Source organism: Cervus elaphus, chromosome 4 (assembly GCF_910594005.1).
Source record: "Cervus elaphus chromosome 4, mCerEla1.1, whole genome shotgun sequence".
Lineage (NCBI taxonomy): Eukaryota > Metazoa > Chordata > Mammalia > Artiodactyla > Cervidae > Cervus > Cervus elaphus.
Genome location: NC_057818.1, coordinates 64,679,352 through 64,695,858, shown reverse-complemented (window position 1 = coordinate 64,695,858; position 16,507 = coordinate 64,679,352). Strand labels below are relative to the sequence as shown.

General features: G+C 50.0%; 1 protein-coding gene across 3 annotated transcripts; it reads right to left on the bottom strand.

The window, feature by feature from the left end:
• Nucleotides 1–840: 840 nt before the first annotated feature.
• Nucleotides 841–16,430, bottom strand: CACNG6 (calcium voltage-gated channel auxiliary subunit gamma 6). Of its 3 annotated transcripts, XM_043900136.1 has the most exons (4): nucleotides 14,751–16,428; nucleotides 10,425–10,499; nucleotides 8,576–8,713; nucleotides 841–1,554 (listed from the first exon to the last, which is right to left on the bottom strand). In XM_043900136.1, the coding sequence occupies exons 1-4, from the start codon at nucleotides 15,082–15,084 to the stop codon at nucleotides 1,316–1,318; spliced, it is 786 nt and encodes a 261-aa protein (XP_043756071.1). In that variant the 5' UTR covers nucleotides 15,085–16,428; the 3' UTR covers nucleotides 841–1,315. The 3 variants fall into 3 exon arrangements, with proteins under 3 accessions (XP_043756071.1, XP_043756072.1, XP_043756073.1); XM_043900137.1 differs by lacking the exon at nucleotides 8,576–8,713 and having other exon boundaries at nucleotides 14,751–16,429; XM_043900138.1 differs by lacking the exons at nucleotides 8,576–8,713; nucleotides 10,425–10,499 and having other exon boundaries at nucleotides 14,751–16,430.
• Nucleotides 16,431–16,507: the final 77 nt, after the last annotated feature.

Below are 16,507 nucleotides of genomic sequence, written 5' to 3'. Positions count from 1 at the left end.
AAGCCACTTGTACATTTGTAGGCGTTTGTTCCAGCTGAGGCCCCCTGCCAGGCACTGGCAGCTGTGCCCGCTTGCTGGGGCGGCCCTGACCAAGCCCCCAGACTGGGGGCTTAGGCCCTGAAATGCTCTGTCTCGGGGCACTGGAGACCGGAGGCCTGAGGTCCGGGCGTCTGCAGGGCCGGTGGCTCCCCGGTGCTGAGACAGGACTCTCTCCCAGGCAGCCCTCCTGGACTTGGAGACGGTCGTTTTCTCCCTGTGTCTCTTCACCTCGCCTGCCCGCTGTCCGCCCTCAGCGTCCCGGTCTCCTCCCCACACGAGGGCACCAGGCGACTTTCCAGGAGGCTCAGATGGTCAAGAACCCGCCTGCAACGCAGGAGACTGGGGTTCGATCCCCGGGTCTGGAGGATCCCCTGGAGGAGGGCATGGCCACCCGCTCCAGTATTCTTGCCCGGAGAAGCCCATGGACGGAGGAGCCTGGTAGGCTACAGGCCATGGAGTCGCAGAGAGTCAGACACCACTGAGTGACTGAGCGCAAGCACCTACTGGACTAGGCTTGGACTAACGACCCCATTTTCACTGGATCACCTCTGCAAAGGCTCCATCTCCAAACAGGGTCACTTTCTGAGGTCCTGGTGGCTCGGACCCCAACACATACTTCCCGCAGGGACCCCATTCAACCCGGAACAGTGCCTGTGTTCCACTGGGTTTTCCATCACTCACTATGGGTCCATTGACAAGTGACTTTGGGGCTGTGAGCAGCAGGCGCAGGTTTTCTGAAGAGCACAATGACCCGTTTTCCCTACCCTGGAATACACACCCCACATCACAGTGACTCCAAAGTTGTTAAACTTCCAAACCTTTAATCCCAAATCAGACCACAGCCGGGTCAGGCCCAGAGATTCTCCCCTCCCCACTCTGCCCAGAAGTCTCTCCCACAACTGAATACATCCCAATCTGGGCAAGGAGAAGGTCCAACTCCATCCCAAGACCCCTGACCTCGCCCACCCACCCCCACCCCCTAGTTACCCCATCAGGCCCCCAGCAGTCTTCTCTGGGGACCCTCGTTTGCAAAAAAAATCCTCTCCCCGTCCCACCCCCAAGCAACCCAAATCCAGCCATGGAGAAAAAAAAAAAAAACATATTTACAGAGGAAAAAGGTATTTACGAGGGGGAGAGGCAGGTTTGTGCAAACAGCGTGGGCCCCATAGTCCGGAGAACACAGTCTCTCTGGGGCACGGGGTGAAAGATGCAAAGGGGATGATGGGGAGGGTGGAGGGGCGTTGGGAAATTGCTGAGAGAAGGCACGACGGGGGCGCTAGGGGGCCCGCTGGCCCCACTTGGGACAGAGGGGACTCCAGGGTCCGGGAGGCAGGGTGAGCAGCAGAAAGCAGCCACCCCCCAGCATGAGGACCAGGCCGGCCCCCACGCCACAGCCCAGGGACCAGGAATACTCGTAGGTCAGGGCCGGGGCCGCGGGGGGCTCGGGGCTGACCCTCTGCATCAAGGCTCGCACGGAATGCCGGAAGACCTCCAGGCTGACGAGGACCAGCAGGCCTGCAGGGAGAGGAGAACAGACGTGGTCCTCAGGCCTCAGGGGTCCCCCTCTGAGATCTGAGCACCTACCCCAATATAGCCCCCAAAACATGCTTCCTCAAGCCAGAAACCTGAGGGACCCCTCCTAGTGATGGGGCGGAGAGAAGGGACAAAGGAGGTGATTAATTAAAGGAGGTAATCCCCCCAGGGGATCAGGAGTAAAGGAGAATGTTCGGGAGACCCCTGTAAGTTAATGACCACTCAAGAAGACATGCCAGGGAATTTCTTGGAGATCCAGTGGTTAGGACTCCATGTTGCCACTGCAGGGCGCGTGGGTTCGATCCCTGGCCAGGGAACTAAGATCCTTGTGAGCTGTATGGCACAGCCAAAAAAAAAAAAGCAGGTTTGCTTAACCACAAAACCAAAACCAAGCAGGCTTGCTGAGCAATCAAACCATGCAGCATGAGACATGCCCTCACAGAATAAAACAGTGGTGGCCTGAGACCCACATGCTGCCCAGTGGGCTCAGGAAGTTAACGACCCCTAGGACACGCTTCTCCGGGCACGTGCGCTAAAAGCAAAAATATGAGGCCAAGGGGACATTATGCTGAAACCTGAGGTGTTTTACCTTATTTTAGTGGAGGTTACCACCTTTTTGTTCATTTCCATTGCACTGTGACAGTCCTCCTCTGACCGTGTGTGTGTGTTAGTTGTTCAGTCGTGTCTGACTCTTTGCAACTCCTTGAATTTTTTTTTCATTTATTTTTATTAGTTGGAGGCTAATTACTGCCAGGCTTTTCTGTCCATGGGATTCTCCAGGCAGGAACACTGAAGGAGGTTGCCATGCCCTCCTCCAGGGGATCGTCCTGATCCAGAGTTTGACAATGGAGGGACAAGAAAACTCCCTGACATGGAGGAGGAGCTGATGATGGAAGCTGGACGTGGACTTGAGAATGAGGGAGCAGGGGATCCTCTTCCCCTCTCCACTTTTCTCTTGTTTATAAAACTGTAGCCCACTAAGTCCTCAGCACGGCACCCTCTCACCTGCCCACTTACAAGCCTTACAAGCGTGCTATTCTACTAGATCACTTCTTATCCATCACTTTGCCTTCTGCTGAATTCCTTCTGCGCTGAGATATCAAGGACTGGAGCCTCCCAGTGCCCCCGACCCGAGACATATTTCTGTGGTTTCACTAGCACCCCTTCAACGACCGCTTACTAAGCATCTGCTCTATAGCAGGCACAGTCTTGGAAGCCGGAGAGAAAGAGCAAGACCCAGGTTCACAGAGACAGAGTAGAAGGTGGGTGCTGGGGGAGAGGAAGGGGGAGCGGAGAGTTGGTGTTTAATGGGGAGAGAGTTTTAGCTGGAGAAGATGCTAAAGTGCTGGAGATGGGTGGTGGGGATGGTTGCACGACTGTGTGAATGAACTTACGCCGCAGAAGTGGGCACTTAGAACGGTGCAGGGTTCCCTGGTAGTTCAATGGTTAAGACTCATGCTTTCAGTGCAGAGGGCGTGGGTTCCATCCCTGGTCAGAGAAATAAGACCCTGCATGCTGCGCTGCATGGTCAAAATAGAAAATAAAGGTTTTTTTTAAAAAAAGGTTCAAATGGTAATTTTTATGTGTCTTTCACTGCTTAAAAAAAAAGAAAAAAAAAAGAATAAAGCAAACCAAGGAATCAAGAATCAAAAGGCAAATTAAGACTCCATCAAGGGACTTCCCTGGTGGTCCAGTGATTGAGACTGCACGCTCCCAGTGCAGCTTGCCTGGAGTTGGACTCCTGGTCGGGAAACTGGATCCCACATGCCGCAACTAAGATCTGGCACAGCCAGATAACTTCTGTCATTGTTGTTCAGCCGCCAAGTCATGTCCGATTCTTTGCGACCCCATGGACCGCAGCACGCCAGGCCTCCCCTGTCCTTCACTCTCCTGGAGCTTGCTCAAATTCATGTCCATTGAGTCAGTGATGCCATCCAACTATCTCACCCTCCACTGCCCCCTTCTCCTTTTGCCAAATAAATAAATAAGTAAAACTAATTTTAAAAAAGAGAGACTCCATCAAGACTTTAGTAAGAAGTGATGATGGAATCTAACTTAGTTGAAGCCACAGACGCAGAGAGTAGAACGGTGGTTGCCAGGGACTGGGGGGAGGGGAAACGAGGAGATGCTGATCAGAGAGCACAAACTTCCAGCTGCAAGAGGAATCAGTTCTGGAGGTCTGCGGTACAGTGTGGTGACCACGGGCTTCCCTGCGGGCTCAGACGGTAAAGAATCCGCCTGCGATGCGGGAGACTGGGTTCGATCCCTGGGTTGAGAAGATCTCCCAGAGGAGGGAAAGGCTACCCACTCCAGTATTGTGGCCTGGAGAATTCCATGGACAGAGGGGCCTGGCGGGCTACAGTCCATGGGGTCACAAAAAGTCGGACACGACTGAGCGACTAAGCATAGCATAGGTGACTATAGTTAATGTACCAAATACGTAAAACTTGCTAAGAGAGGTCTCAAATGTTCTTGCTACAAAACAACACAACAACAACAAACGATTAGTATGTGAGGTGATGAACATGTCAGCTAGCTTGATAGTCATGACCATTTTATGATGTATATCAAAACATCAAGTGGGAGGGGAGTTCCTTGGTGGCGTGGTGGTTAGGACTTGGCGCTTTCACTGCCGTGGCCCAGGTTCAATCCCTGGTCAGGGAACTGAGATCCTGCAAGTCACACAGTGTGGCCAAAAAACAAAAAGAACAAACGAAAACCCAGCAACATCACACACCTTATACACAATAGCATGTATACATGTATGTGCCACGCTTTGTGTCCAGTCCTGTCTGACTCTCTGCGACCCCACGGACTGTAGCCCACCAGGCTCCTCTGTCCGTGGGATTCTCCAGGCAAGAAGACTGGAGTGGGTGGGAGTGGGTGGGTTGTCATGCCCTCCTCCAGGGGATCTTCCTGACCCAGGGATCAAACCCGGGTCTCTGTCATTGCAGGCAGATTCTTTACTGTCTGAGCCCTCATGGAAGCCCATATAAAGTGTCTATATGTACATATGCACACAATTTATACTTGTCACTCATATACCAATTAAGCTGAAAAGAAAAAAGAATGATGGCAGATTACAAAATGAAAAGACAATCAGGCAAGTTGTAATGCAATTTGATTAAAAAAAGAAAAAAGAAAGGAACAAGACCAACAAAGACCCTTACAGAACCTATGTTCTACTTGGAGAAGGCAGATGGTAAACAAATAAACCCAGGCTTGCAAAACTCTGAGGCCTCCAGGGGACAAAGAGAAAGTATAAACAGATGAGCAGGCAGGTGTGTTGGGGACAATGACAAAGGGTGGCCCAGACCCAGCTTCAGCCAACGGCAGCTCACCAGAAGCAGGGACTTAACGGACTAGATTTTCTGGCTTTCCAAGAACAGCTAGAATTTTGAAAACTGATTATTATTTCCTGGGGGGGCATTCACCCAAAATATTGGGTGAGTTTAAATATTGGCTCAGAGAAACCTCTATACACTGCCCGCCAGACAAAGTACATTTATGGGCTGTTGCTGGCCTGTGGGCAGGCAGGCTGTAACTCTCAAAGTAAACACATGAGAAGACAGGGTAATTTCAGACAGTGATGCACGCTAGGAAGGAGATAAAAACAGAGTGATGGGAAGGGGTGTGGCATCCAGGGGCGGGGGCTGGGACTCGAGATGGCATCATCAGAACAGCCACTTGGGCTGAGACCCAAATGGACGAAAAGAAGCCAGCTGTGCCCAGAACTCAGGGGTGGTGGCTAGGGGCAGAAGCAAGGCCTCTCTCGTACAACCTAGAAGGGTCCACGGGACCCAGCCCCGGCCTACTTCTTCAGCCTCCTCTCAAGCTGCCCTTCCCATCCTACAGTGGTATGGTGTAAGAGTTCTTTCAGGACTTGAATGCACCCAATTTGTTCAAGCCTGGAGACCTTTATGGTGCTTGGAATAACTGCTTACCCCTCCCTAAGCCAACATGACACATCCTCATTCTCTACATCCCTACTTAAGTTACACTTCTTCCGAGAAGCCTTCCCTGACCACCACCACTTAAGTCTCTGTTGGGTCTACCCAGTTACAGGTTTCCATTATACTCTTTACTGTTCATTTATAGCATTAATCACAGTTGGTAATTATTAACATGTTAATTTATATGTGTTATTTATCTGCCTGATTTCTATCTCTCCCAATAGAGTATAAATGTGTGAGGGCCAGGAACTTGTTTGTTTCACGCCCCTAAAACATAGTACATCTGACACATATACTTCATGGAGAAAAACAATATAACCTGAACATGTGTGAGGTCTAGGGAGACCTCAAAACCCCCACCTGCCCCGATATCCAGTATAAGGAAAATAATTATGGAGTCAAATCTACCCTTCACTTTTACTTGGTTGTACATTTTGCAGAACATTTTTGTGCCCGAGACTTTCATAAAACACTTTAACGTCCACACTTTCATGGTACCCTCAGGAATAACACAAGTATGAGTTCAATAATAACACCAACACCAAATTCCTACCAAGCTAAAAGTTCCATGACAACAGGAATCATCTTAATCTGGTCTTCATTCTGTCCCCAGTAGTACCTAACACAGCATCCAGCAATTACTAGATATTAAAGACATACTGTATCATTGAATGAATGGATGGATGGACAGATAGACGAATATATGAATGGAAGGAGAAAGAGAAAAATGGGGGAAAAGCAAGGAAGAAAAGGCAGTGGGGAGGGAGATGATTGACAGATCAGAGTATAGATGGATGGATGGATAGGATAGGTACTTGATAAATATATACTTGAATGCATGAGTTCATAAATATGAAATTTTAACTCAGAGATGGAAAGCAGTTTCTTCAAGATCACTCATCTCTTAATAGTTTCTTGGCTTTGCTGGGTCTTCAGTTGCGGCATATGGGCTCTTTAGTTGTGGCATGTGAAACCTTAGTTGTGGCATGTGGGTTCTACTTCCCTGACCAGAGTTCGAACCCTGGTCTGCTTGGGGGTATGGAATCTTAACCACTGGACCACCAGGAAAATCCCTCCTGGTTTGTCTTTTATACCTGTATCCTCACTCTCCATGCTCCAAACTCACTGGCTGTCTTTCAGGACCTGAAATTCACCAAACGTTTTTCTAGCTTGGTTACACATACTTTGACATTTTAAGTGTCACCTCCTCCGAGAGGCCTTCTCTAATTTTGCTTTAAATCACGTGCCCTCATTAGGCACTCTCACAGGACTCTACTTTTTCTTGGGCACTGACTGCAGTTTATAACTGTGGGATAATTTGTATCATTTCTATGTCCTTAGCCAGATGATAATCTCCTTAACCTTTCCTTCTTGTATAGTCTTCACACATATGCATAGTGTAATGGGTCTGTGTGCATAGCAGTGATTTAAGTGAACTAATGGATAAATCAAACAAAGGAAAGGGAGTGACTGACTTTCCCCCCTTTATTTAGGAAGCTCTCTAAGGCACAAAACAATAATAAGAATGCGATTACTGGGACTTCCCTGGTTGTCCACCTTGCAATGCAGGAGATGTGGATTTGATTCTTGGTTGGGGAACTAAGACCCCATTTGCTGTAGAGCAACCAAGCCCAAACACCACAACTAGAGCATCTGTGAGCTGCAGTGAAAGATCCCAGGTGCCACAACTGAGACCTGACACAGTCTAGTGAGTGAATAAATAGTTTCGAAAAGAATGTGATTATTAATCATTTCTATTTGAGTGTGCTCTTGACCACTCGTATCTCCCTTGCCTCATTTTTCACCAAGCCTCTACTTCATCTTTGGATTAAGGTTACCTTGTACATTTGTGCCAACTTTGCCCTGCTTTATGCTCTGCTCTTCATTCTGTTCCTCAAACTTGCCAAATATTTCACAGACTTCACACATACTGTTTATCATCACTATTACCATATTACCAGCATCACTACCACCACACAATCACCACCAACATGGCCACCACTACTGTCAACACCATACTCTGGGTAATTTCTATTCTTCATTTGATTATCAGCTTTAATACCACTTTCTCAGAAATTTAATACCACTTTCTCACACCCCAGTGTGTACCCCTTATATGCTTTATCATAACTCTCATCACAACTATAGTTGAATTATATATGTAATTGCTGGTTACTATCTATTTCTGTCAGAATCTAGGCTTTATGAGGGCAGACACAGTGTCTGTCTTATGAATCTTATATCTCCAGCCCTTAGCCTACTGCCTGGAACATAGAAGATGCTCAGTAGATCCATGAAAGATTAATGAAACTTTTATAATGAATGACCTATCTATCCACTTTAGAAAGCATCTGATCCAGTGAGGGCTACATTTCACAAGATGCAGACTTTTTGGACTTTCAACTCCAAAAATGCAACAGTTCTTACAGGCTCCAAGTGCAAATCTGAAAGAGTGTCTAGAGAACCTTCAGTTCTCGGCCAACAAAAGTGCTTGGAATTTTCTCATATTTAAGAGTACTATAGCCCTTGTGCTTCCCAGCATGCAACCGGTGCTTAGAGAACTTCTTGAACCTCTCAGCATGCAACAGCCCATGGGGATCTCCCTCACCCTGCGAGCAGGCAACAGTGCTTGGAGGCCCTAGATTCCAATCTAAAAAAGTGTTTGAGTCAGCAGCAGAACTTAAAACTCTTCCATCTCTGAGAGTTCTATAGCACTTGAGCTTCTGCCAACTCCTAGCACACAACAGTGCTTGGAGACCTGATCTCTCAATGCGCAACAATGCTTAGAGACCTCCCTCGACCTCCCAGAATGCAACAGTGCTTGGAAACACAACTTCCCAGCATGCAATACTTTAAGTGCTTTAAGACCCGACCTCCCAGCATGCAATGGTGCTTGGAGACCTGACCTCCCAGCATGCAGCAGGGCTTGGAGACCCGGCTTCCCAGCATGCAACAGGGCTTGAAGACCCGACCTCCCAGCATGCAACAGGGGTTGAAGTCCAGATCTCCTAACATGCAGTATCCTTGGTCTGTAGACTCTCAACCCTCACCTGAGAGGCCAAAGCAGACGGCTCCAACCCGGAGCAGGAACTCTGCACCTTTGCTGAGCACCATGATGATACAGAGGCACCCCAGGGCCATAACTGCCAAGCCTAGCACTGCTATCACGGCAGCTGCCTGATTCACCTCTGCGAGGAGGGGGAGGGGAAACAGACAACACTGGATGTAGGAAGTGGGCAGAACTCCCCTATAGGCGCTCAGAACCAGGAATATGAAGGAGCCAGGACTAGAGAAGAATTTTCAAGTAGCAGAGCCAATATTTTACTTATACTGTTGAAGGAACCAAGGCTCAGAGAGGGTCAGTTATTTGCCTAGGGTCACAGAGCCAAGAATGGGCAGAGCCAGGATTAGAAGGAGATGGGAACTACCAATTATTATTTATGATCTGGTCACCGTTTGTTTACCAGTGAGGAAACTGAGGCAGTGGGTTGTGTGTGTGTGGGAGACAACAGAGAAGGCAGTATATTATAGTGGGATGATCCAAGTTGGAATTCTCCCTAGCTACTTCCTAGCTGGAAGATTCTGCTAAAGCCACTGAACTTCTCTGAGCCTCACTTTCGTCTTCTAGAAAAATCAAGACAAAAGTCCCTATTTGGTCTGCTGTGAGGATTACAAAGCACCCATGTAATGTGCCCAGTGTACAACTTGGCACAGAGCACTTGGTCCATAGACGTGCCCTGAGAGTATTTTACTATCCTGGGGTGGGGGTGAGGGTGGGTGGCTGGGTGGGCGGGCACAGTGACTTGCCCAAGACCACTTAGCACCAAGATAAGAAAGAAAGGAGTGGAAGGAGTGGAGAGGGTAAGACACCACTGTTTAATGAGGACCTATTATGTGCCAGGCATCATACTGTATGTTTTAGCTGCATCATCTCATTAAATCCTTATAAAGACCAGATAAGGTTGATGACATGATCACAGTTCCTTTACTGGTGAGGATACCAAGGTACTGGGGTGGTGGAGAAACTGTGGTTAGGGTAGAAAGGGTAAAGTCTTTAAGAGTTTCATTGTTTAGTATGTAGCCACTAACCACAGATGGTGTTTTCATTTGAAATGAATTTAAATGGAACAAAAGTGAAAACTCAGTGTCTGAGTCGCACCAGCCACATTTGGTCAGTGGCTGCCATACTAGTTAGTGCAGATTCAGAAACATTTCCATTTTCACAGCATACTTTATAGAAGAGCACTGAGTTGGAGTTGGAATTATTTGGGTTTAAATCGTGCCTCTCTCTGTCACTTCCTGGGAAAATAAACCATTTGTGGGCTTCCGTTTTCTCATCTGGAAGATTAAGATAAAACCCCTGTCCTGCAGAGTCATGGAAAGGGCTGGAAGTCTTATAAATGAAACCCTCAGGGCTGTGTTTAGCATGTGGGAAATCACACTTGTGAGATGTTATCGTACTGCCCACAGAGAGGGGCTGGGACTTGCCCAAAGTAACACAGCATGTGGCAAAGGCGGAGCTGAGGCAGGAACCCTGGACAGAGGGTTCTGAAGAACCACCTCTCCCCAAAGGTGAGACCTCCCAAGGCTTAGGAGCTTGTGCCCGTCCTGCGGCAAAGCAGAGAAGAGCATGATGCTATTGAGAACTCCTCTGGGACTAACATACAAACTACTGTACATAAAGTAGATAACCAACAAGGACTTACTGTCTAGCACAGAGAAGTATAATCAATACCTTCTAATAAATAAGGGAATATCATCTGAAAAAAATAATGGAATCATTTCGCTGTACCCCTGAAACCAACACAATATTGTAAACAAGCTCTATGTCAATTTAAAAAGAAAAGAATTCCTTTGGTGTGGTCAGCACATCCCCTCTGCCGGGTGAAATGGTCTTACCTTTCTTTGTGGTTCTTTGGAAGATGTGTGCATTCTCTCCAGTGGTGAAGAATTTAAAATAAGTGCAATTTGCTTCTGTAGGAGCAGGGGAGAGAAAAAGAGAGGTAATGACATGGAGATCCCTAGTGTAAGATCAGGGCTGGACATTTAGCAAAGCTAACAATAACCCAGAAATATGACATTAGCATCCCTGATAGAGAGAAATGATGTCCAGAAAAGGAAAACCACCTGCTATCACACAGCTATCCAGGAGCTGGGGCTCCAATCCAGAGCTGAAAAGTCCAGATCTGTGGCTGTGAGAGGGCTATTGACCTTTCTGAGCTTCTGACTCTTCCTCTACAAAGTGAGTTAATAGTCTCTTCCCTGACTCTGTCATATGGCTTGTTTAGGGTCAAATGAGATTTGAAACGGATAACCGCTTTATTCAACAGAGCATACCAAGATCCAGGCAGAAGGTTAACACATTCAGAAGAGATTCTCTACCTCAGAAAGGGTTCCCGTCTAGACTACACAAAGAACCCCTGCTGATCAGCAAGAAAAGCGAGGTAACCCAGTAGAAAAATGGGCAAAGGAGATGAATAGTCAGTTCATAGGAGAAGAAGCCCGGATTACTCACAAGAACATAAAGAGATGCTCCATCTCACCGGGGATCAAAGAAATGCAACTTAAATCAGCAGGGAGATGCCACTTTAGATCAATTAGATTGGCAAATATTAAAAGGATAATATTAAGCACTTGGAAGGATAAGAAGGATAAGAGGAAACATCTGGGGGTGTAATAGGTACTGGCCTCTTTTGGAAAGCACTTTGGAGTACTTTATGAAATGAAGCATGTTTATACCCTACAGCCCAGCAATTTCACTTCTGGGTATACATCCAGGAAAAAACCACATGCAGGAAAATACATGTATTGCGTGCTGTTCATTGCAACACTGTTTATAAAAACAGGGAGTCAGAATAATCAACCTAGTGTCCATCTCGATGGGAATAGACAAGTAAATGTGATAGATGCTCCCCAGGCAAGCCTCTGCAGCACACAGTAGCCACGAACTAGAATAACAAAGTAGATTGGAGAGATTTGAGAAACACAGCATTGAGCAAAAAAAAAAAAAAAATCACAAATAGGAAAAAAAATCTAGAGCATGATATCATTTATGTAAATTAAAATACATATATAAAAATAACACTGTATATTTTCCAAGTTAAAATATATATCCAATGCATTAAAGAGATGAACTAGGAAAAATAAATTAAAAAAAAGAATGTAAAATAATGCGCAAGAAAGAACCAGCTAAGGCTGATAATGATTTTGTGACATAAGCTGAAAAGTTATGATTCATCTAACTCTGTGTACTTGAAGTTTAAGGAACCCCACACTTTGGGTGGGGGGGAAGATGCTTTCTAAGTTACATTTTAAAGCCAGAATTTCCCATAGAACACACCTAGAATCAGCTTTCTCATTCCACAGATGGGGAAACTGAGCAGAAGAAGGATGAGAGGGGAGGAGAGAAGTTTTGAATAAGAGGGGGGGAGGAAACAGGAAAGAGGGCAGGTGGTCTTGGGAAGTGGGAAGCAACTTTTCAAATTGAAGAGGGATGCTGAAGGACAAGAGGTAAGCTCCCGAGTCAGGTGAGGTGATGTGGACACTCCACCTGGTACTTGGAGGGAAGGAGAAGGGCATGACGTATCCTGGCTGGAGCAGTGAATCCTGATTCTGCAGCAGCAAGAAGAAGAAGGTGCTTCATGCAGTGGAGCAAAGGGCAAGGATGCCGTCTGTAGTGGTTGGGAGAAACGCGGTCTTCCTCTGCAAGGGAAACGGAAAGTCTCATCTAGAGAGTGAGAGGGCGTGGTACATCTTTCTGAGAGTGTGGGGTATCTGGCCACCCTGTTTTGGCTGCTAATGATTTAGATTTTCTTGTCTCTTATCTCAGAGGCTATGGTACATCTCATTTGGAAAAAGAGTGGGATATGGGTCATCCCTGCTTGGGGATGTCCTTTGATGGGCGATGAGATGGGTGGGATATTTCTGAAACCTTGAAAGCTGGGAGATGTCCTCTGAAGGGTCAGGACTGTGGGCTGATGGGGATGGTCCTTTAAGAAGGTTGAAGCCCTTTCTGATCATTAGGGAGACATCAAGGGGTGTGAAGGACCCCAGAGTATGCAGTTAGGCGGGATGGGACATCCCATCCAGTGCAGTGAGGACCTCTGGGGCATATTTACAGACTAATGAGATGCAGTATATTGTGGTTGTTAAGAACAAGATGACCAGGGTTCAAACCCCATATGACTAGCCTGGGTGCTTAGATGGAGCCATTCATATTTCTTTCTCTCTCTCTCTCTTAAAAAAAAAAAAAAAAAAACTTCAGTTCTTTTCCAATTGCATATACTTAACTTTAATTTTTTTCTTTTTTTGGCTGCATTACAGTGATGTGTGGGATCTTAGTTCCCCAAACAGGGATTGAACCTGTGCCCCCTGCATTGGCAGTGTGGACCACTGGACCACCATGGAAGTCTGGATCCATTTACATACACTTCTTGCTCTTCATTTTGAGGATGATAATAACTACGTATAGGGGTTGTGATGATAATAACTACTTGCAGGGTTGCTATGAGGATTGATAAGTTAATGCAGATGAAATACTTATGACAGAGCCAGGCACTACATAATCATCTAATACATATTTCTGACTTTATCTCTATCAAAACTTTTTATTAGAGCATATTTAATTTACAACATCTAACACTTTTTTTTTCACCAGAGCATCCCATTTCTCAAAAATTTGGGAACATCTGCTTGAGGCTCTGCGGGGTGAGAAACAGCCGTCTGCACGCTGAGTGGGTGGGTATCTCAGAACAAAGGCGTGTGGCATACCATTTTGCTATCAAGGGTGTGTGTAAAGAATCCGCCTGCAATGCAGGAGACCTGGGTTCCATCCCTGGGTCAGGAAGATCCCCCGGAGAAGGGAATGGCAACCCACTCCAGTATTCTGGCCTGGAGAATTCCATGGACAGAGGGGTCTGGCAGGCTACAGTCCATAGGGTTGCAAAGAGTTGAACACATCTCAAGCAACTGAACACACACATGAGATGATAAGACATCCTTTGGAGAGGAAAGAGGGATGTCGTGTGGGCAGTTAAGCATGCGACATCCTAAATGGGCTCTGAGGGGGTGTCAGATAGTTTCCTTGGGTCAGTAGAGGTGGAGTGAGATCTCATCTCCGTTCCCAGGAGGTATAGGGTGTCCCCACTGGTATAAGTTTAGGGCATGGCGTGTCCTGTCTGGGAGAGTGAGAGGTATGGGATAGCTCTCTGGCAGGGCTAGGGGTGAAAGAGCCACTCTGTGGGAAAGTGAGGGCTGTGGGGGTGTCTGGAAGAGACAGCGAGGGGGGCTGGAGTGTCCAGTCTGAGGACACGAGGTGAAAGATCTCCCAGGAAGCAGGAGGGCTGCCCCGGGAGGTGGGAGGTGTCTCCTGAGAGCTCTGTCTTGGTGGACTCGGTAGGAGGGAACAGCAGATTGTACTCTGGGGTAGGCGTCAAGACGGGCTGCCTCCCCAGGGCCTGCGGGGTTGGGCCGCAGGCTGTCTCCAGAGTGGGAAGAGCAAGCTGACATCGGGAACCCAGAGTCTTTCTCTAAGGGAGCAGGCTGTCTCAGGGGGGTGGGGGCGTTTCTGGGGAGACACAGGCTGTCTGAGGCACCAACTGTGTCCAGAGTCACCATCTGGGGCTCGGGCCTCAGGCTGTGATCAGAGACACAAGGTTTCTCTAGGGACACAGGCTCTCTGGGGCCCTCCTGGTGGCTCAGACAGTAAAGAATCTGCCTGCAATCCAGGAGACCCGGGTTGGATCCCTGGGTCAGGGAAGATCCCCTGGAGAAAGGCATGGCAACCCACTCCAGTATTCTTGCCTGGAGCATCCCATGGACAGAGGAGCCTGGTGGGCTACAGTCCATGGGGGTCGCACAGAGTCAGACACAACTATTATCTATCTTTCTATCTATCTTATGGGTTCTCTGGGGGTACAGACTGGTCCAGGGGCACACAAATGTCTGGGATCATGGGTTGTGCTGGGGGTCTGGAGCTTTGGAGGTCCTGGCATAGTCTGGGTCTGGCCTGGAGACCCAGGCTAGTTTGGGGGTACAGACTCCCTCTCTGCAGGGTGTGCTCCTGGGGCAGAGTTACTCCCGGGAGCACAGGCTGAAGTGGGCAGGGTGGGGGGCTCCTTCTGAGGGTGCAAGGTCGCCCTCTCTGGGGCTCGGCTGTCTCGGACAGCGGCCCCTCGGCGGCCTGCGGGGGCCCCAGCCCCCGCGCGGGGCGGGCGGCGGCCTCACCTCCGGGCAGCTCGGCGGGCCCGCAGGTGTCCCTGCCCGCGGGCACGTCCGCCTGCCACAGTCGCTTCGTGCACATCTTCCAGAGGCCCAGGTGCGCCGCGTCGCAGACGGCGCTGCCGTTGTCCCGGTACGTGTTGAGCTCCACCCAGAACTCGGTGCCGACGGCCAGCACGGCCAGCGTGGCGCCCACGGAGGTCAGCAGCAGCGCCAGCTTGATCTTGCCCTCGCGCTCCGGGGTCATCTGGGCCTTGGGCTGCCCGCGAGCCCGCCGCCGGGCCGCGGCACCCCGCCGGCGGTTCTCCTCTTGCAGGAAGAAGTTGGACCACATCATCATCGCGCCTGGCGGGCGGTGGGGCTCCGGGGCCGAGAAGGCAGAGCTGAGGCGGGCTTCTGCGGGGGGAGGGGGGGGGAGGGGGGGAGGGGGCGCGCCTGGGGTCTAGCAGCCGGGGTGAGGGGCTCGGAAAAGGGAAGGTCTGAGTTCCCCCAGGAACCTCAGATGGGGAAGTCGAGGTCACCTCTGGGGCTTAATATACTAGATAATATACTATACCGAGAAAATACTAGATCCTGAACTGAGAAGCCTCTGAGATTCGCGGGGGTTGGGAGGTCGGGTACCCAGAGAAGCTCAGCAAAGAAGATGGGATCAGAGAAAAGCAAAGTTCCCCCAGCCTCAGGGCCAGATCCTGGGTACCCTGGAGCGGGGTTGGGAGGGCTACAGAAGGAGAAACTGAGGGTCAGCGGAAGCTCTGAGGGTCAGCTCTGGGGTCCCCACTGGGAAGAGTCTGTGTTTCCACAGGGAAACTGTATTTCCTGGGGCGGGAGGAAGGATCCGAGCTTCCCCCTAAGGCTCAGAGTTTGGAGTTCTCAGGAAGGGGAGCTGAGGTCCTCGTGTGTGGGGTGGGTGTGGGGGGAGATGCTTCCTTGCTTCCTTTGGGCTCAGAGTCTGAGAAAGAGTTGGGTCCCCTCTGGGGTTCAGAAGAGGAAACACTGGGGTGCAGGGGGCTCCGAAGGGGAGGTCAGAGAGGCAGTAGGACCCCCCCAACTTTCACAGAGAGGGATCAGCAAAGTCCTGGCTGGGGTTCAGAGCAAGGAAGCTGGGGACCTGCTGGAATTCCAGAAAATGGGTGTGGGGGCTTCTACCTGGCCATTCAGAGAGGAGAGCGGAGAAGATCTGCCCAGGGGCTGCGAGGGGACCAGGGCCGAGGGGACCGTGGGGCCCAGAGAAGGGGGCTGAGGGATACCCCCCACCCCGAGACCCGGGAGGAGGACCTGGGGTCCGCACTGGGGCTCAGATGAAGGGGCTGTGGTCCGCACCGCGGCTCAGAAAGTGGGGACCACGTCCTGCCGCGGTTCCAAGGACGGCTGGGGCCCGGAACGGACTGGGTGTCTCTTTGCGATCGCTCGCCTCCCCCTCCCCCGGGCTCCCAGGGCCGGCTGGGCCGGGCCCGCTCCAGGCCGGGCGCCTCCCTCGGGCCTCCCACCCCCGGCTCCCGGGCAGGGACCCCGCTGGCTCTCCTGCCTCCGCGCCGCGCCGCCCCCAGCTCCGCGAGGCCTCCGAACCGCCGGCTCCGCGCGCCGCCGCCCGCCGGCCCGGCAGCTCCGCGCACTCCCGGCCTCGCCCGCATCCGCCGCCCCCTGCACCCTCGCCGGCTATTTCGGGCTCGACCCGTAAATAACACCCGCACCTGTCGCCCGCGCCCGTTGCCATAGGGACCCCGGGTATTTTAAGGGGACGAGGGGCGGGGAGGAGGAAGGCT